Here is a 21,890-nt window from a genome sequence, read left to right as displayed (position 1 = left end):
TTTGAATTATTTTTATTCCGTTATTACCTAACGCGAATTAAGTCTATAAAAATATACGAGGATTAGCGGCATGTATATTTCCATAACAATCATCACCATAAGATCTAAATGAATTGAGACATAGGGCAACTAAAGACTGTTATGTTGAGCTTCGAAATTGAACAATAAAAGTATTTAGTCAAGATTTTTTTACGAGTTTATACTAATTCAGCATGACATTTTTATATTATCTACAATAAACATTATAATTTGTGACCCTAAATAAAAAATTTCCTTCATGGAAGAAGAAAAAACTGAAAATTGAACGCATAAACTAGAATATCCAGAACTATTTCACGAGAATTTTAATTTTGATTCATTTTATGAACTGATGAAAAATTCTTTATAAATACGTCGTAAATGCTTTTGTTTTTTAATATATATGAAGTATTCTTGATTAGCTAAAATTATGTTTTAAAGCTGAAATAACATTTTTTTCAATACTTTTGATTAGTTATTAGTATTTTTTGACTCTAGTCAGTGTAGAAATTCACTTTTTGAATAACTCTTTATTTGATCATCAAGCTAAATTTACTCAACCAATTTAATTTTTTGTTTCTCACTTTTTATCTAACTTATGTTTCTTGTCTTAATCGTCGATAAACGAACTGTTTGGTTCCTATTTTTTTAAACCAACTATCTAAGTTAGCGTTGGTTAGCAAACGTTATTGTTTATACGTGATTATTGCTTAGTATTTTTTGAAAAGTGTAAATTAATGATCTACTGGTTATAAGTCTAAAATTCTTTTGGTCAGTTTAAAAGATTCAAGATGAAATCGAATGTTAGTTTCGCGTCAAACTTCTCATTTTGAAGCTAGTGCTTTTCGATATTTCAAAGAAATATTCCACTGATAATGAAAATGAACAGTGGTTAACCATTTGTAAATTCTCTTTGACAAACTTTACCAAAATAATAATTCAACTTTGTGCACTATATACATTTTATTCTATTTTGTCGATTAAGTTATATCCCCTTCTAGGCAATCTTAGTTTTCCTTCTGTCTATACGTATATATATTCATGAATTCATCATGAAATAATGTGGAATTTCTAAATGAACAATTCTGACAATACACTTTGATAATAAAAAAGTTTATTTTCCGATTAAATCCAATGGGGTTGTCAATAAAGTACAAAACGTTGATTGATTAATCGAAATTGTTTCATAGAAAATAAGGCAGGAAATAACGTAGCCTAGGGTTAAAGTAGTTACATGGATTGCAATAATGTAAATCAGAAAATGATTCGAGTTGAAGATAGCAAGTAAGATTATTCCTAATAATAATAATAGTAATAATAGTTTCATTAGTTATAATAATATAAGTAGCTGAAAACATGAATGTTAGTCAGGGTATGCTAATGGTAAACGACTATTATCTGGGAACAAATAATAATTATTAGTCATAAGGGAAATATAATCGGTCCACTAAAAACAGTCGGATTTATATGAATATTCTTATAGAATTAAAAAAATAGAATACCCTAAACCTATGGACTGGACATTCATAAGCTACTAGTATTGACCACAAACAAATGATTTTCAAATATAAATTCTTTCTCTCTACACCGTTCAGTGTTAAATAACTCGATCATACCATTAGATAACTAGAAAAAAACATAACGCTTAAAAGAGATAGGAAGTATCCATACTTTTGGTGGAGTTTTGTTCTCAGAGAACAAAACTCCACCAAAATCATCCACCTGAGCTACAAATCTTCTCCACCATCTCAGTATCCATACTTCTTATTTTCGGGTGGTTGTAGAAGATGACATTTAATTTGGCAGCATTAAACGTTTTTTGTACAGCTCTTCATAGTTTCTGAGTCATGACTTCTTCAATGGTGCCATTTATGAATTGTAGTTTTATGAGTAATGACACCATTGAAGAAGTCATGACTCAGAAACTACGAAGAGCTGTACAAAAAACGTTTAATGCTGCCAAATTAAATGTCATCTTCTACAACCACCCGAAAATAAGAACATCCATTAAAGACAGACTGTCAGAATTCGCCAAATCTATGTGTATCTATCGTTTCAACTGCTCCTGTGGAGCCAGTTACATAGGGCGTACAATTCGGCAGGTCCGTCCCCGTATTACAGAACATCATCCGACATGGCTAAGCAAAGGACAGGTGAAAGTGATTAAAAGTTCTATTCTCTCTCACTTGGTTGACACAGGTCATCAAGTCGAATTGAATAAAGCTTTTAAGGTTATCTACAATATTCCATCAAATCTACTACATGGTTTACGAGTGCGCCTTTTGCGCACTGCGGAAGCCATCGCAATCCATGTTCACAAACCTGACCTTTGCATCCAAAAGAAATTCGTACAACCACTTCCTCTGCCCTGGCCTTCAGTATAAAATTTCCGTCATAAGAACTATTTTTCATACTTCTTCCACTTCTTTTTTTTAAATTTTTGTAATTTTGTTTCTATTGCTTTTGAACCTTATAACTTCTCAACATTCATCTTTTGATTTTTAAGCAACTACTGTCCTATTGACCATCCGTTAAAATTCTGTTCCTTCTTTGTTTCTTATATTACGCAACGTAGCAACTTCTTGATTACTTTGAATATTAAAAATCCTCTTTCTTCCAATTACTCAATGTTAATTTGAATGTCATTATGTAATTATTACGTAACGTATCCACTCGATGAGTATTATATTATTATTGTAAAACATATATATACTAGTGTGGAGCCATGGTGAAAAACTAATTGGAAAGAAATTTCTTCGCTCAATTCGGTCCTTCTTCATATCATTTAAATTACTTACTGATTAACAATAAGAACACTCTATAATGCTTGATTGATATTTTGTCTTTAATATGTACAAGAAGTTATATGACCTATTTGTGTAGATGTGATTGTTAGAACACAATGTGAACAGTTATTATTCATACAAATATCACTTACAAAGTGAATCTATTTATGTAAACATAATAGGAAATTAACCATGAGCGAATAACTACTAAATAAGTATTTAGCAAAATTAAGTCAAATCTACCTAAACTTTTTGTGACGATATCAGTCTTATAAATTCAACTTTTGCATATTTCCCTTTTTCAAACAATAAAAAGAAGAGTGACTCATAGAATATTTTCCTACACTTGCAATATAATGCAGTCAGTTTTTAAATTATAATTTAGTTGGTTTATTTCTTATTCGTTTCAAGAATTTTAGATTCGAAAACGGAACGTATGTTGATAAGACTAATATCTAATCTAATCTTATCTACATACAGAAATGATACAAGTAAACAGCATCAAGTGAATTAAAAACTTCACCCTATTGCACAAGCAGGCAGCTATCAGAGCTCAGTAGCTAAGTGGATAGTGCAATGGCGTTTGAAGCGAGAGGTACTGGGTTCGAGTCCCAGAGTAAATATCAACTCTGTGGTGCAGGTGCATCTAGCTGATGAGTCCCAAATAGAACAAAATGCGCGTCCTGGATTCCACTGCTAGCCACTATCCATATTTGCTTATAATGAATCTGTTTTCTAATTATCATAAGCTTTCCAACATTTAGATTTATAAACTATTTTACAATTTTAAAATAGTGCTCACTAAAAGGCTTTCTGTTCTCCAATTGCATCATTTGGTTGTATTAGGTCAGAACTTTAGTACAAGATGGAAAGCGTTCTCCTATAATCCGATCATCTTCTTTGTAAATGAACACATAAAAGAATCATTTATTAATTATTGGTTTTATTAGCGATAAAATTAAAGCACGCAATATTTGCTCGTTGATTCTTTTAATTAAAACATTTTTAAACGAAAATAATTTATTCGAATGAATATTCTATTGAAAATAGCTATTCAAATTCAATTTTCATTTATAAAATATTTTTTATTCATTACAACCTATAAAATAATTATTGCGTACGCTACCGACTATTATCTTAAATTTATTTTTGCAATTAAGCAAAAGGTATTAGAGTTTACAAACTAATATTCAATCATTTAAAACACTAACAAACGGATGAATAAAAACATCTACAATAATGTTCAGACAAAGACTGGGATAGAAAGTAGACTACTATTGTAGAAGAAAATAGTGCATGTACTAGAACATACAGGATTTCACTTGAACCATTTACCTATTTAATAATATTATGATATATATTGAGTTTCAATTGATGTCAAGACAAAAGCTTTTGTCTTTCGATTCACCATTTACCCATAAACATCTAAGTGGATAAAAGCAATATATCATTGTAAATTCATTTTATTATTATAAGAATATCATTGATAGGAAGGAGAGTTCTTATTCGAAAAAAATATATTTTAATAACTGAGAATCATTGTTATTATGAGTTTTTTCAAAGGTGCAATAATGTTGTCATCACAACAAATAGATAAATTTTTACATAAAAATATGACTAAATATTCAAGAGCATTATGAAAGAATGATTGTTTGTAACAGGAAACTCAAATGTTCCTCTTTTTTTTTAAAAAATGTGTTGAACCATTTTTAAAGGGAAACTTTTTAAATATTTCAAATTAAATATTGTTTAAATGATCACATGAAAATATAAAAAAATAAAATATTTTCAGTTTAGCTTAAATTGGTGACATAAGGTTAACATGTTATGAAATTAGTTATATCACTTTTGAAATATGTTAATACTACTTAAATTGTTTGTTCATGCATATAATTCTGACTTCAATGTCATACTACTCTTTATCTTTTATTTAGTATGTTAGATAAATTTAATGGAAATAAGTCCATATCACCTACTTTATACGCATTTACTGAATTATACATGATTTAACAATGATCAAGTAATTATGTAGCAACACTTTTAGTTTTAAATCTTTATAGTTTATCTCATTGAAAATGACTACTAACTGAAGCTTGCTGATAGTTCCCAGATTTTCGGATTACAAGATATTTTTTATTGGTTGCAAAAGTAAACGTTGGGATAAAGATACCTGATAGGTTCTCAATACAACTGGTTAGGCAGTTTGTTTTTGTCGATTTCATTTATTCTCACATTGTTATTGATTGAGCTTGTAAAACACTAGATGGATATTGTTCATAACTGTCCGAGGTTAAATACTGTTGACGGAAGATGGTTGTAATTATAATCCAAGCTTATTACTAGACCCATCTTAAATGGTCATTTAAGTTGGTATTAGTTAAATTAGCCATTTGATGGATTATTTTTATTCAGATGAATGGATACTGCTAAAAATATTTGATGAAGGTAAATTGGGCACTTTCTGTGTTTATTCAATCAGGCTCATCTGCAAACTAAAGGAAACAGAGATCAATAGATGTTATCAACTAGAAAACCTATGTATTAAATTTCCTGTGATTGCCTTCAGTCAACGATTATGAAACTCAGGGCAATGTAACATCCAATAATTTAATCTGATAATTATGTCGCAAAATTGATTCTATAATATTCCGTTATTAGCTGTGCCTTGAATGTACGACAAATACTGCTGTCTCATAAGGTACAACTGTACTTTAATACGTCATTGTACTTATCTATTTGGTGATACTAGAAAACCTTATACAGTTTAAATAGGATAAGTTATTTTATATAAAAACTTAATTGTTACTAATCACTTTTACAGGACTTCTTTTTGTGATTTAACAGTTACGCGTTTATTGATTTTGAGCACTAAAGGCAGTTTGTATTTATTTCAGTGATATAAAATGCACTACGAAATAATAAGATAGATGACTGTCGTAATTGGTCCATAAACCAATTGATAATGAATCCTTAACTTTGTAACAGTAATAAAAAATGAATCTGGGTGTATTGATATACCGTATGGTATTAAAACCTTTTAATTTCACCAAGTTTCAATAAATAACCAGTTGGTATGAATAGCTTTGTCTTGATTCTATATAGACTTCTCAAAATTAGTCTGGATAAACTATACGTTTAAAATGTATAACAATTAACTTTATTTTTAATATCTGGCTCTTAGATAATTTTCTTAATTTTCTGTACATTGGCAAAATTTTTGCAAAGATAAAGAATATTAAGGGGTTATTCTTTTCATTTTTGAAAATATAATCTCTTATTCTCCATATGAAATGATGGCGAATTTACTTATATCTGACTGGTATCGATACATTTTCTTTGAATGGCACCTATTACAAAAATGTGAACCAAATTAACTTCACTACTGTGGTAAATCCAACTGAATTTAATGTATTTCTTATTCCACATAATCATTTCGTTTGGGACAGAATCTCTTAAGATGCTTCGTAAAAAATTTTAACTGACCAAAATGTATGATTTACACATAAGTAGTTTTAACATCTTATAATTTTCATGAATCATTTATTATTATCATAAACTTGACGCCTTGCTCACTTTTGAGGTACCATAGTAAGAAAGGAGATAGCTAAATGTATTTTATGACAGTCACCAAGAGATTTTTTAGTTAGTATCATTAATTTTAAAACGTTATGAAAAGGATATAAAACTTCACTTTTTCCCCACTGTTTTTATCACCATCATTTTAAACCAAATATTATTTATTTGTGAAAAGATGCTTTTCTGTATCGTTAGAATATATATATCATAAAAACAAAACTTTAATTAGTCTTCTCAGTATGCAGTTGTGGTGATTGTTGAATTCTATTGTAGACATGAACCAATCAATGTTAGACCACAATTAAAAACCGAAACCGAAGGTCCTGGGTTCGAGCCCACATACGGTGTTGTAGGTGCGCTCTGTTGGAGAGTTTCATACTGAGACAAAACGGTCGTCATGTGCTTTCAAGTGTTCAGTGTTCGTTTAACATTGATCAGTTCATGATTCCTATAAAATTTAATTGGTTTTACGATGTCAAGCACTTTAGTTGCAATTTAGGCAAACTCAGGAAAAGGTTCATTTATGCATTATAATGTTTTAACTTATCCATTTTATTAATCTAATGAAATTTATTAATTTTAAGAAATAAAAACGTAGTACATGCCAATGTGAAATTGTAAACTTATAGGGATAACTGAAACAACTGTCATTATATATCTTGACTCATTTAGAAACGTTTTGTATCTAATCTTGAATATAAGTATCGTTTACTGAGTGGTACTTTTTGTCTCCATGGATTTAAAATTCAGTAATTACAGTTTCTTAAATCGGTTGTTTTATGAAAATTTGAAGACTGCGTAACTATTATGAAGAATCAATTAATCATTGTTGATATCACTCACCGATTTAAGTTAAACATCCATTGTAAACCAGGAAACACACTTAGACATATACAATACTGGATGCCGACTAGCTAGTCTAGTAGTTATGCATTGTTTGCGAAGTCTGAACGTCTCGCGTCCAATCAACGGTGGTGTCATGGATGCAAACTACTGAAGAAATGGTTTTCATAATCCTTCAGTTTGTTTCATTCACTAATGAGAATCATCTACAATTATTTTTAAAGTGTATTGCTCTATTTATTTAAGAAATGTTTTTGATTATCTTTGCTTGAATATGGACCCATAATTTGAAAATTTCCATAACATAACATTTTTCACAAAAACATCACACGTGTTATATGTTAAATTTTCAATTTTCTTTGAAACATAATTTGATTCACATATTTTTCAGACTTTCAGTAGAGATCTATTCCTTCGACTAGCTTTACTTTGCTTTTTTAATCTTTCATAACTCAAAAAGATAATGAACATTCACCTATAAATTATTATGTAAGATTTAGTGAGAGTGAGAGAGATTAACATTAAGTAAGATATAAAGGTAACAAAAATAGATTTTTGCCTTAGTGACATTTTTACACACCGCCTAACATGTTTTATTTAATTTAACAATGTTTTAAAACAAAATGTTTATACTTCAATCAATGTTTTAACAGCTGTTAGATGAGAAAAAAAGAGAAGACGCTTGTTTTAACAGAAAATATTGTGCCAAAGTTATTAATTGTAAATTTAAAATTATGAAAACTTGCTAGATATTCATTAATAATTTTCATTCTTCCGCATATATATATATATATATATATATATATATATATATAAAGAAAATCATTTACATAATGATTATTCGAGAACAGTTATTAAGCTACAATGCATCCATATATATATATATATACCCAGTTTAGTTACCGCAGTATTTTCTTATATGTATACATATAGACATATTGTACATGTGTTATCTCCTACCGCAATCTTCCCAATCGGGTCTGTTCTCATTATTAAAGTAATTTCAATTTCCTTTTAATATCACTAACAAAAGTAGATTTGACTTCTTTTCACATATAGAAGCAAAACTGTTTCTGTACCTAATTAATAATCTCCTCATTAAGAAATATATGTCCATTTTCTCTTTCTAACTCTCTCTCTCTCTCTCCATATATATATATATATATATATACTAAAGTCCGCAAAATAAATTCGTTACAGTTTTTTATTTAGTTGCAGAAATCTATGAAAACATAATTCAGAAAACCTCTCACTCTGTTTATATATATATATATGTTTAATTAAAATATTTATGCATTTAATTTTTCAGTATATTCATAAATATTACTACAAAGTTAGTTTTGCATTGAATTGTTTGCATTGTCACAAATTTTCTCATCAATATCAGTTTTTCAATTTAATTCTAACTATGATAACAACATTTATCTCGACAATAAACCTAACCAATTATGAATATTAATAAGTTTCATAACACTCAGTAATTTAAAGTAGTTAAGAACGTATTAAGAAGTTGGTTATCAATGCTTAAAATGTCAATCTCTGGTCTAGTAACAAAAAGAGTGATATTTTGAAACCAGTTTTTACTTTGGCCGTCTCTTCATTAAAGGGCCTGGATCTGCTTACAATAAAAACTTTTAATAATAGTAAAGTTGGCACGAACTCTTCATCAATGTAAGGTGTATGAACATTTCGTTTTTCATCAGTATCCAAAACTCCTATGATTATAGGATAAGTATATGAAGAACTCCACATTATATATAAAGTTTCGTTAATATTTCAACAAAACGTAATAGTTGTGCATATCCATCTTCAATAATTATCATGAATTAGTTAATGTGTAAAGGTAATTGGATAATCAAAATTGGAACGGAAATACTGTATAGATAAATTAAATAGGAATATTAAAATTTCACTTTAAAATACTTGAATTGTGATGTATAGACAGATTAACGTCAACCTTTTTCGACTTTTATTTAGTTATTTAGTCGTAATAATCCTTTCTTTAGATCATGACCTCATGTACAGTTGTCATTTTTTGATGATTATAAATTCTTTATTGAAATATTGTTTATTTTTGGAAAAAAATTTAAATTCATAAAATGTGAAATGTATTCTAGCGCTCACTACTAAAATGAAAGATTGTGGGTTTATTGTAATATAATTAAATTCGAAGTGAGAACATAGCATAATTATATTAAATGAATCTCCGAAAACTTTGTTTTTAAACCAATATACATTGTTCTCACGAGAATATTCTAAAAATTGAAAAAAAAATAAGGAAAAATATCATCTAACTACTCGGTTGACGAAACAGTAGACATAACTCAATACTTATTAATTTTTTTTTATATTCAAAGTTAATGTTTTGCATATTCTAAATATATATTTTCTTAGGATATTCACAAGGAATTTTGTAATATCAACAAAGTATTATTTTGGGATGAATGTATAAATAGTAGCTTCTCAGCACCGTAATATGTTTAAATGAATAAAACAAAGTCAATGATTTCATATCAGTAGTTAGTAACTATTTAAAAATGTTCTAATAATCATAGTACTATATTGACTGAACTAATCCCTCTACTCAATATGATATGAATTATACACAACCAGTTGTTGATTAAGTTAATGACAATTTTCTATTCTATATAATGAAAAATTTCAAACGTATATGAGTATCAAATTTAAACATCATTTTAATTATTCCGTTTTTTCATTTTCTTTTACCTTTAAATTAACTTTAAATTCAGCAAAACCAATTTAAATTACGTCTTAAATAGGATTAAGATTCAAATCATAATTAAGGCAATCATACTAGTCTTTTTTTATAATGTATAACTTTTTTCGAATAAGTGATGAGTTGAAAATTTCATTTAAGTTAGTTTCATTTTCATTTCTGTTATAGCCTATCGACTCATTTAATTCCATAAATATAATTAAGTAGAAAACTTTACACAAATAATTTTATTCAAGAAGAAAAGTTTTGGTTTCAGAAAACCGTTATAGTATTATTTTCTTTGAACTAGTAGTTGTTATATTGCTATTTAAATGGAAAAAGTATACCTAAATAACTAAATTATCCTAAACTCGTTTGTTATAACTTAAATGGTGTTAATTTGAACATGAAAAACCTATTTGTTTTTCTTCTACATGAAAGAAAATACGATCAATTTTCGCCTTTATCAAAGTGAATATCTACTTCAGCATAAAACCATTCAACGGGCCCACTAAACTTGTTTCCAGTTATTTAACTGAATATCTTTACATGGTATTCAGTTAGCTGAAGCTTGATGGGACGTAAAATTGCACCTTTTCTATCGTTTTAAACATAATCAATAAAAGTTAATCTTGCTGTTTTAATCGTTTTGTATCTTTACCCAGCCTGATAAAATTTTGCTTGCGGTCAAATATGCTTAGCTATACTATTAATTCAAGAGGACTTGTGAAGAATTTATATAATTAAATTGATATTTTTGTTTAGAACTGAAGGTAGTTCTTTCATGTTGGTTTATCATTTGAAATCCATTTCCCGTGAAGAATGCCTTTTATCATTTTGTTTCCGTGATAAGAATAAATCCTTTTCAAAAACTGAATGATTCGCTTTAAAGATTTACAATAATTGGGAAAATAACAGCGTTTATTGCAATGATTCATTTAATCATACAGTTGAATAATATTAGTTGCTTTAAACGCTTCTAAGTATATTGTATTTAAATAAAACTTGATAATGAGCAGTGTGGATTTTTATAAGATTAAAAGTGCTAGATCTAAAGCTAACGTTCGATTTCTGAAACAATGCCATGTAAATAAGAGAAAAACTAATTTTGAATATGCTAGTTGGGGTTAAAATGACGAACCACTGCTAATTCTATACAGTGTAGGAATTCGTCATTGTCTTTCGACTACGCATAATGCCGAGTCTACCGGAGAGTTTGTATAACTAATGGATCTACCTATGAGATTGTTAGAGAGTACATTGCTAAATGCATTGATAGGTGTTCGGAAACTCAGCTTGATGTAACGTTCTGTTTCTAAACTACATAATGCTCTAAAAAATGATGAAAACATTTTTACAACTTTCTATAACTATCAAAGTTTTGTCGATTTCATTAAACTACCTTACCTTTCTGTTCTACATGAAACTGTTTAAACAGTACCAGGAAATAGTCAGAGAAATATTAGCCCTTCGTCAAAGATTAATCTAAAAGCTTAATTCAGAAATATAACCTGGATGTGTTTGACTTGAGCTATTTGTCAAGGGTTTCCACTTTTAGGTGATTTGAAATACTTACACACATATCATTTATACATTTTTCCCAAAGTGTTGTTTTAGTGACTAAAGATTTAAAGCTCTCACAAACAATGTCACGAAAATATGAACACATCAATTAATATATGACAAATGAATCGCTCATTAATTGAACAAATTTTCTCATAGGATACACTTCCCTACAGTATTCTAAAATTATTAAGTGCAGAAATTTAGAACTGACCTATACATACAATACAATAAATACTTGAACTATTTGTTTTTCGGGATGATATTTCACACATAATATAGATTCTTCTCAATTCTACATTGAATTTCTATTTTATCAAATAATTTACAGATAATGAAAAAAAGCATTTTAATTAGTATTCTGTAGTTTTCATTTGTGGTTTTACGTATTTGTCAAAGGTATGAATTACTTTTTTCTAATTTTTAAGTAAGGTAATTTAGAAACAACAAAGAGGGAGGTAAACAGAATTTAAAATAAGATTAATGGATAACATTATTTAGTCAAAACATTGTATGATAATCATGTTATCAGAATAAATTTTCGGGTTTATCTTAAGAAGTTGTGACTGATGAGGTCTAACCATGTCGGGTGAGAGGAAGGTACTTGCTGAAGACAATGGCAGATAGTCGTCAAGTAGTGTGGATTGATTGAATCTAGTCTTTTACACTGATCGATCCTAAGTCAGTGGTCTGAAGGCTGAGTGTCCAGGTTTGGCGCAGAAAGTACTGGATTATATTTACGATTGAGGAGTTGTGAATCCACACTAATGAGGTGTACCATACTAGGGTGAAACGGCCGTCCATCGCTCCTAAATTTCTTTGGGTTGTCTATATTAGGTTGGTTTATGATGGCGATAAGAAACACATTAATTTCTTCCCTGGACTTTGAAAATAATAGTTAAGTGTGTAGATTTCTGGGTATCACTATTGAGGTTTAACTTGGTAATTTCAGAAAAATTAAGCATTTACTATTTATTCTCTGAAGAAGTGGCTTACAATGAGTCGCAAAATGTCAAATTTTATTTTCTTTTTACTGGCATATTACGAATATACAATCACTTGAATAAAAATTTAGCCAAAATAAAGGCATAATATCAATCCTTTCAATACCAATCAATATAATTTCATGTATTCTGATCCCTTGATACATCTAAATAAATCGAGAACAAGTAAATTTACAGATAATTTACGTGCCTGATGAGTCTATTTGTGACTTATTAATCTGGCACGAGTTCTGAAATGGTGGGATTCTGAAAGTTAGAATTCATTGTTAGAATGAACAAATTAAAAATTCATTTTTTACGAAATTTTTATTCATTAGTAAAAATGAAACCACGTTGTGTTGAACTGGATCCCAAAATTTACTGAAATATTTATTACTTCACACGCTACGGATGTTTTATTTTACAGAAAATTGTTTCCTTAAGTGCCATTAATTCCAGTTTCTTTTCTACATCAAATATATATTCACAAAAGTACTAATGAAAAAAATATATATGACTTAGTTTTGTAATTCTCTATCTTACTTGTCAGTAATATTTTCTGTATCCTTAATTAACTTTCATGTTGAATTTGAAGCAAAAAATGAAGAAGAAAATTGGAATGAAAGGTCATATGATATATCTTCTTCCACAAATGAAAAAAAAGAACGTTATGCATCCTGATGAAACGGATATAGATGTTTTTGATGTAATTATCAGCATAAAATGTCTTATTTTCATAACGCTTTTATTCATTTTTTCAAGAAGGGAGGATGTGAAGACATGTAATCATAATTTGCGGATAGTTAGGATTATTCATATCAACTAAAAATGCATTTGAGAAAAGTCCAGCTTTAATTATCGTTTTTATTCCTCTTTAATACTTCTTAGTTGTCCAAACCTACTCACCGCCACTTCGTAATGTACCCGTTTTCTGAATACTGAGACCATCTGGTATCGCTTTTGGAATGAAATTGTAAGAATAGTGGATTTTGATGAATTTTGAAAAAGCATCTACTGCAATATTTTCTAGAATATTTTTTATTCAAACCACTACCCGTGACTGATAGAAATTGATGTGATTCGACTTATTCTTTAAATATAGTACTTGATTCTTATCTAAGCTAAATATAAGCTACACTTATTCGGTAGTTTTAATTAAACAATGGATATTATAAATAGATATGATTGGTCATTCGTTGGAAGACTCAAATTTTTACTTATCAACTAAATAATGTATCATGTTTATGAGATTTAACATGCTATCAATTGTTAATGTGATACCTATCTAGGTTGTATCCCAAAATGAATAGTAGTAAACTCATTCAGTATGTTTATGATATAAAGATGGCTTCATAGTGGCAACTGCAAGGATACTCCACATTCTCTTCAATAAGATTTGGGATGAGGAACAAGTACCAACAGACTGGAAAGAAGGACTTCTGATCAAAATACCGAAGAAAGGCGATCTCAGCAAGTGTGATAACTACAGGGGCATCACTCTTCTCTCAATACCGGGAAAAGTCTTCAACGGGGTATTGTTAAACAGGATGAAGGACTGCGTAGACGCACAACTTCGTGACCAACAGGCAGGATTCCGTAAGGATAGATCGTGTACAGACCAAATCGCAACTCTACGGTTCATTGTGGAACAATCAATTGAATGAAATTCATCACTCTACATCAACTTCATTGACTACGAAAAGGCATTTGACAGCGTGGACAGAGCAACACTATGGAAACTTCTTCGACACTATGGCGTGCCTCAGAAGATAGTCAATATCATACAGAACTCATATGATGGATTACACTGCAAAATTGTGCATGGAGGACAGTTGACAAAGTCGTTCGAAGTGAAGACCGGTGTTAGGCAAGGTTGCTTACTCTCACCCTTTCTCTTTCTCCTGGTGATCGACTGGATCATGAAGACATCAACGTCTGAAGGGAAGCGCGGGATACAATGGACATCTAAGATGCAGTTGGATGATCTAGACTTTGCAGATGATCTGGCCCTTTTATCCCAAACGCAACAACAGATGCAGGAGAAGACGAACAGTGTGGCAGCAGCCTCAGCAGCAATAGGTCTCAATATACACAAAGGGAAAAGCAGGATTCTCCGATACAACACAGAATGCACCAATCCAATCACAATTGACGGAGAAGATTTGGAAGATGTAAAAACCTTTACGTATTTGGGCAGCATCGTTGACGAACATGGTGGATCTGATGCAGATGTGAAGGCGCGGATCGGCAAAGCAAGAGCAGCATATTTACAACCGAGGAACATCTGGAACTCAAAGCAACTGTCAACCAACACCAAGGTCAGGATTTTCAATACAAATGTCAAGACAGTTCTACTGTCTACTGGGGCAGAAACCTGGAGAACTACGAAAGCCATCATCCAGAAAATACAGGTGTTTATTAACAATTGTCTACGCAAAATACTTTAGATCCATTGGCCGGACACTATTAGCAACAACGTACTGTGGGAGAGAACAAACCAGATCCCAGTGGAGGAAGAAATCAGGAAGAAGCGCTGGAAGTGGATAGGACACACATTGAGGAAAGCACCCAACTGCGTTACAAGACAAGCCCTCACATGGAATCCTCAAGGCCAAAGGAAAAGAGGAAGACCAAAGAACACATTACGCCGAGAAATGGAGATAGACATGAGAAAAATGAACAAGAATTGGATGAAGTTAGAAAAGAAGGCCCAGGACAGAGTGGGTTGGAGAATGCTGGTCGGCGGCCTATGCTCCATTGGGAGTAACAGGCGTAAGTAAGTCATAGAAAATCTAATGAGCTTCATACTTCATGTATTAAAAGTGATCTTTAAAATTATTAATTCTACAAAACCTAATGTAATTAGGAATAAATACTATTGACATTTTTTTACTTATCACTAATACATAATTTTATAACAGTTAATCAAAATACAATTTCCATTTAAACTGCATAATTTACATACTACCATGTATAACCTGGATGTCAACTGTGAATACTGCGTATTGTTGATACTTTAGACGTTTTTGTTGTTGTTCTTTTAGAAATATGGAGAGTAATCTAACTTGTTTCCTTGGGGTATTTTACGATCATTAGTTATTTTTATAACCATTACATTAATATTTTTTTGTTTCTTTTTTTCATTTTTTTTCAAATAAATTGAGCATTGGGTTGATTGTTATAAATAAAAGTAATATTACGTTTTTCACAGTTCTGTCATTTATTATTTATTTTCAGTAACTGAACATTTACCAACAAAAAATGTTTTGTGTCATTTTTGCTTTTTATCAACATTTTTATTTATAAATCCATTAGCTGCAGCTTTGTATTATGTTCTTTTAAATCTAATTCTTAGTATTTGTTCATTTTTACTTATGCATTTTAGGATTGTGATGGCGACACGCCCCTTCACGATGCTATTTCAAGTCAAAATACTACTCTTGTAGAATTGTTATTACGTCACAATCCTGACTTAACAATTCTTAATAATGCTGGTCAAAATTCCTTACATTGTGCCACTGTTCATGGTGGTACTGAGTAAGTCTTACTATCTTTGATAATAAAGTTTAGTACTGATGGTTTTGTTCACTTCTATTGTTGTGTTGTAATGTTCACGAATAAATAAAACCGAAAGCTTTTACCGTAATATATAATAGCAAAATGCCAAATTATTTATTTAAAGTAACTTTCACAAATCCTCTTTATCACAATAGTTTGACACTTGTTTCGAATTAAGGGTTTATGTTTTCATGCTGGTCATATTCAGGGCTGAGTTTTAAGGACCTTTTGCAGGCTTATGGGCCTGTTAAGCAAAACTTCAACAGCGATCTTACTTCGAAGTTGTTTATGAATTTGACACTTCATAACTCCAGTCACCTTGCAGCTACTGGCAAGAAAGAGGGATTCGTTCAGTGAGCCCATACACCGACAGATGCTAATTAAAATGTATTCCTGAATATCTTGTAATATGGAGAAACAAACTCTTGCTACTAATTATACAATCTATGATTTATAAAATTACTTCACAGATTTTCACATGTAATTATATAAATCTTCCAAAATAGCTTTGATTTTCCTTTTTGGAGTTATGTTTTGAAGAGCGAAGTTTGTGATTAGGGGTCTTTTAATTCATTGTAATAATATATTTTTTATAAGTAGATTGCTATACGATTGTAATGTAATAATGACAGTTCATTTTCACGAAGATTGTTTAATCAAGCTATTCACTTGATGTTCTTATCAATTGGTTGTTGTTCATTCACAAAGACAATGTAGTCTTTTTTACTGAAGAAAACAAAATAATATAGATATGAATCGAATAGATTTGACAGTTTACAAAATGTTAAGTTTCCATCCTCCAATTCAGCCTATAGACAGTAGGAGTTTTCTGTTTTACATGGTTACATTAAAATGTAACTGATTTACCAATAAATGTAACGGTTAAATTAAGTTAATTATAATAAAAAATAGTTGTATGTTCAGGAATTTTTTGGCAGTAAAAGGAAGATGGATGTATACTAAATGCGCAAATATCCCCATAGATTTATGATAAGTAATCGTTTAATTGTAGCCTTATAGTAATACCCTTGAGATATGCTGTAGAAAATTAGTTTCCAGCAAAACGTTGCATCTTTCAGAACAAAAATAGTTTAAGAACTTAACTACATTTTGGTTGGTTTGCACATCACGTAAATACGTTAAAACTAGTGAATTCTAATCAAACCATCTTGTTTCATCGATAATAAATAAATTTCTTAAATTTTTACAAAGTTTTACTGTTGTGGTCTTCTCTGTTATGTCAGTCTTTGTTATGTTTGCTGGGTGCTTAACTGGCTTGCTCCTGGTACTGAAACTCTTAATCTCACGACATGTCAAGAAACACACAAAGAGTAGTGTCATGGATTCATCTGGCCTCAAAAATAAATCATAATTATACATGAATAAACTCATTTATATGCTGATTTTACTCATACTTGAGCAATTCACAATTATCACATGTGGGGAAAATACAAAGAATTACTACAAAAACCCTAGCTACATGTCATACTGAATAAATTTAATACTGCAGTAATTCAAAGAATACTGAACTAAATCAATATTATACTTAAAAGAATATCACGCTAAGAATAAAAAACATATTACACTGAATAACCATCCCTTGAATTAAAACTGAAGTAATGTTGATAAAAGACATTATATTCTAAAAACATGGTTTTGCCGTTTCGTCCTGTTATATCACCTTCCTTTCTAGAAAATAGGTTTGACTGTATATATCTTCAGCGTATTGACCTTCAAGTTAAAAAAACTAAGACTATTTAATTGATCGAGCCTTGTTTACTTGAATAGACACTCTTTGGGAAGTTTATCCTGAAGTTAGAACATGTCGGTCAGATGACTTAGTATTATTCCTTATCCTCACAGTTCTCGACACCTAAAATCAACAGTGTAGTAACGTTCAGCTGACTTATGATCCTTCGTAAATTTCCCATATGAAAATTTGGTTGAATTTCATTATATTTCTTTTTGTTGATTCATTTATGGCACAAACAACTTGAGTTAGTATCATGAATATCTAACATTATAGTTCTTTGTATAACTATTTCGACATTAATTGATAGACAAATAATTCTGTGCAACTTAGAAATCGTAAAAATGATTAGAAACTGGTTTATAGGAATATTGTCACGATAGTCGAAATACGTGTATTCCTAAATAAATTTGGCTTTGATCTTATAGGATCGTCATGATTATGATTAATAGATTTAATAGTAATATTCTTAAACGAATATTTCTATGTGCAAAACAACCACTTGTCAATGTTTATAAACAGTATGATTTCCTATTGAAATATTGCTTATTTGTCTGACTTGTCGTGATTATCTACTTTTAATGATCGATCGCGATGGCAGACTGATACAAAAACTACGTTATTTCAAAAATTATTATACTTTTGATTTACGCCAGTTGATTCGTCCAAACAAAATATTGCTAGCTAGTTAGGTCAAATCTGTACATGACGAAGATTACCTATTAACAACAGAAAAATTAATCTACGTTTGAATATCTGAAAATCTAGAACTTAAACTCAATAAACTTTGTACTTACTTACTTACGCCTGTTACCCCTCGCGAAGGAACATAGGCCGCTCACCAGCATTCTCCATCCAACCCTGTCCTGAGCAATCCTTTCCAGCTCCTTCCAGTTGTTATTCATCCTTTTCATATCCGCCTGTAGCTCTTCTAGAGTTACTGCCGGTCCCAAGCTCGGGTAAAGGAGGAGGGTTAGGCATGGGGTTAGCGTCCCCATCCCGAAGAAAACTGACTCGCTAAAAAAACGCTTACCAGAAAAAATAATAAACTTTGTATGTGTACGAAAAACAATTCGCTTTTACTAAAAGACAGAACTATGAATAGAATTCTTCTGAGTAAATCTTGGATGATGTCGTCATAACTTACTATGCGGTTTTATTACACCATGGTAGTTAATTTAGTATCCACAAATACTAATAGATTTATTTCACTCAAAATTTTAAATTCCCATCCTGTTAATATCGCCATCTGATTCTAATTACTAGTCTTTGATTCATGTTTGTAGAAATTGTCGTGAATTTATTAAAACGTACATATCAATGTAGGGAAACATTCTATTTTATCACTGTGTTGAGTAATTTATACAAATATATATCTGATCAAACTTTTCGTTCTATTTTTTTAATTAAATAAATACAATTAACGTTTCTTTTTATTTTACAGAATCCCTTACACATATTCCACTAAAGGTCTTTTTGTTTCGATTAATTTCATTCAGCTTTTTTTTATTTTTTTTTATAAATGATGAGTGTGCAAAGTTGTTGGGCTCTATTTGTTTTGTTTTTACAACTATGTTGATTAATTAGGTTTAGTCCTTTTATTCTACACCACATGTGTTAAGTTGTTTGTTATGAAATGTTACTATGTTATTAAAGCATTCAAAAAAACAAAAAAATATTAGAATAAATAGTTTTGTATTATTATAAGTTATTTTATCATTTTAGTTATCTTTGAAGAAATAAATATTCACTGAATCCATAGTTGTTGGTTATTCAAACGATTTAAAACAGTTTGTTTGTTTTTATATTAGAGGATGGTAACAGCATTATTAAGCTTAGGATGCATTTATTGAACAAAATTTAATTTATTCAATGTTGAATTAATTATATTTCAAAATAATGGTTGTTATATTGGAAAGTTTTCTTTTTGAAATGGTTAGCAAACAAAACAAATCAGTTGTTATTCCATAATCCTTTAAATGAATGTTGTGATTTCCATAACTTGTTCAAAAATCTTCCTGCATAATTTATCTACTTCAAAAGTCATTATCAAGTAAAAGCAAGTAGGTCTCAGTCGGCTGAGTACCAAAGTATAAACCATCAAAAAGCGGTCTAGTTATTTAATGTTACCTAGTTCACAGCGGGAATTAGCAGTACTGTATAGAAGCGTATGTATGAGTTGCTAGAACAAGTCCCCCATAACGTTAGTTTTATATGTCTTCAAATTGTAGTGAAAAAATTATACCTGTGTCATTATTTTCCTGGTTCTTATTTACTGATTGTTTGATTCTTCCCATTGATGTTTAGGACTGCAATTGACCGGTCTCTTGTTTGAACAGGAATATCCGTGATTCAAACTCAGTACCGTTTGCTCCAAACACCAGCGCGTTATCCACTTAGCTACTGAGTTCAGATAACCACTAACTTGTCCAATAAGGTGAAATTTAATGCATTATTTTATTGGTTGTTTGAATCTTTTCATTGATGTTTAGGATAACATAGTGACATTTGAAGAGAACAATACTGAGTTCCAGTTCCGGAGTGAATATCAACTCTGTAATGCAAGTACATCCAGCTATTGAGTTCCAAATAGAATAGAACGCTCTTACCGGGCTCCACTGCTAGCCAACATTCATCTCACATACTTTTATTATAAAAATGAGTAAATGAAATGAAATGATTTCAAAATTTCGTAAAATTTAAGTATACTGTCAAACATGATGATAATACAAGTAATTACTTTAGATCACAATAAAGTTTCCTCTACTATTTTTTAGAATGATTGAAAATTTCTCTTTAATTAATAGATTCTCCATATATTATAATACGTGTCTATGTTTAGATTCGAAGACATATTTACTAAGTGGCTACTCTAAATTATGCAAATTAAAAGGGAGTAAATTTTGTTCTTCTTATTTCTCTAAAAAATATTTTATGTAATTGCATTATTATCTGTTTTGTATCACGCTATAAACTTCTGTTATCTGAGATATTTTACTTGTCCTCGATTTAATATTTTTTATACTCCTTATCGATCGTTGTCTGAAGATATACGGATTGTAATAAATTTATGGGATTATAAACGAATAAGAATCACTTACAAATAAATGAATATTTGTGTTTTATTTAATTTATATTTTTCTATTTGTTTAGTTGTATTAGGTTTTTAATCCGTGAATACTATGTCTATGGATAGACTGGATAGATTAGTAAGATATGAAACAAATACGTTTAATTGATTTGTTATTTATGATATAATTAGTTATTAATTAGGGCTTTTATGATTGTTCACTAAACCTGATCATTTCCATTCAAGTGATTTTTACTAACATACACTTTATGCTTCATAAAGAACATGTGTTAATTTTATAAATGATTAGTTATTAGTTACCTGAATGATAAAATACTTGATCAGGTTAATCAACTTCTGAATTTTGAAAGTAAGTAATCTTAATTTAATGGATCTTCCAAAAATCATAAATAAAGCCTTTTATAAATCTGTTAAAAATACAATAACTCGTTATCCTCTCAACTTGAGTATTATAAAAAAAATTATTCTCATTTGTGTCAAAATTATATCAGATATTATATGTGATATCCACGTCTCCTGATTAGTTAGGTAAGGGTAAAAAACTTCGGGTGGATTAGATCACAAATTATTTTTCTAACTTGTATGTAATGTCTAGTGGATTCATGTATTCGGTAATCGGAACATAAAGTTTATTTTTTTTCTTCATCAAAAGATCGGTAAGCTTTAAAGTGAAGTAGTCTCCCCACTAAGTTTTTAAGTAAAATAATATTATTGTACGTCGATTAGTGTTCTTTCCTAATACGAGAATATACATAGATGATACCAACAAATACATACTATGAAAATGCATCTCCGTAGTAAACTGGTACCAAGTCTTCAGTATCTTAAATAAGTCATATGATTTCCCTAGCTCTCATACAACACTAACGTAAAATTTATACTCGTCCATTCATGTCTATATGCTTATCGTTTCTCTCTCATCACAAACAGACATACGGAAAATTATATATATATATATATATACTGAATAGTTTAACATATTTATTCTTGACGTTCTTAAGAATTT

General features: G+C 29.9%; 1 protein-coding gene across 1 annotated transcript in view; it reads left to right on the top strand.

Annotated features, from left to right (window-relative positions):
• Positions 1–21,890, top strand: part of MIB1 (E3 ubiquitin-protein ligase mib1) — a 95,315-nt gene that overhangs the window by 19,679 nt on the left and 53,746 nt on the right. The window contains exon 9 of the mRNA XM_051211991.1: positions 15,871–16,022. Within this exon, the coding sequence (XP_051072126.1) occupies positions 15,871–16,022 (152 nt within the window). The remainder of the gene's footprint in view (positions 1–15,870; positions 16,023–21,890) is intronic.

Source organism: Schistosoma haematobium, chromosome ZW, assembly GCF_000699445.3.
Source record: "Schistosoma haematobium chromosome ZW, whole genome shotgun sequence".
NCBI classification, from domain to species: domain Eukaryota; kingdom Metazoa; phylum Platyhelminthes; class Trematoda; order Strigeidida; family Schistosomatidae; genus Schistosoma; species Schistosoma haematobium.
The sequence above is the reverse complement of the archived record's forward strand: the minus strand, read 5'-3'. Positions and strand labels throughout refer to the sequence as shown.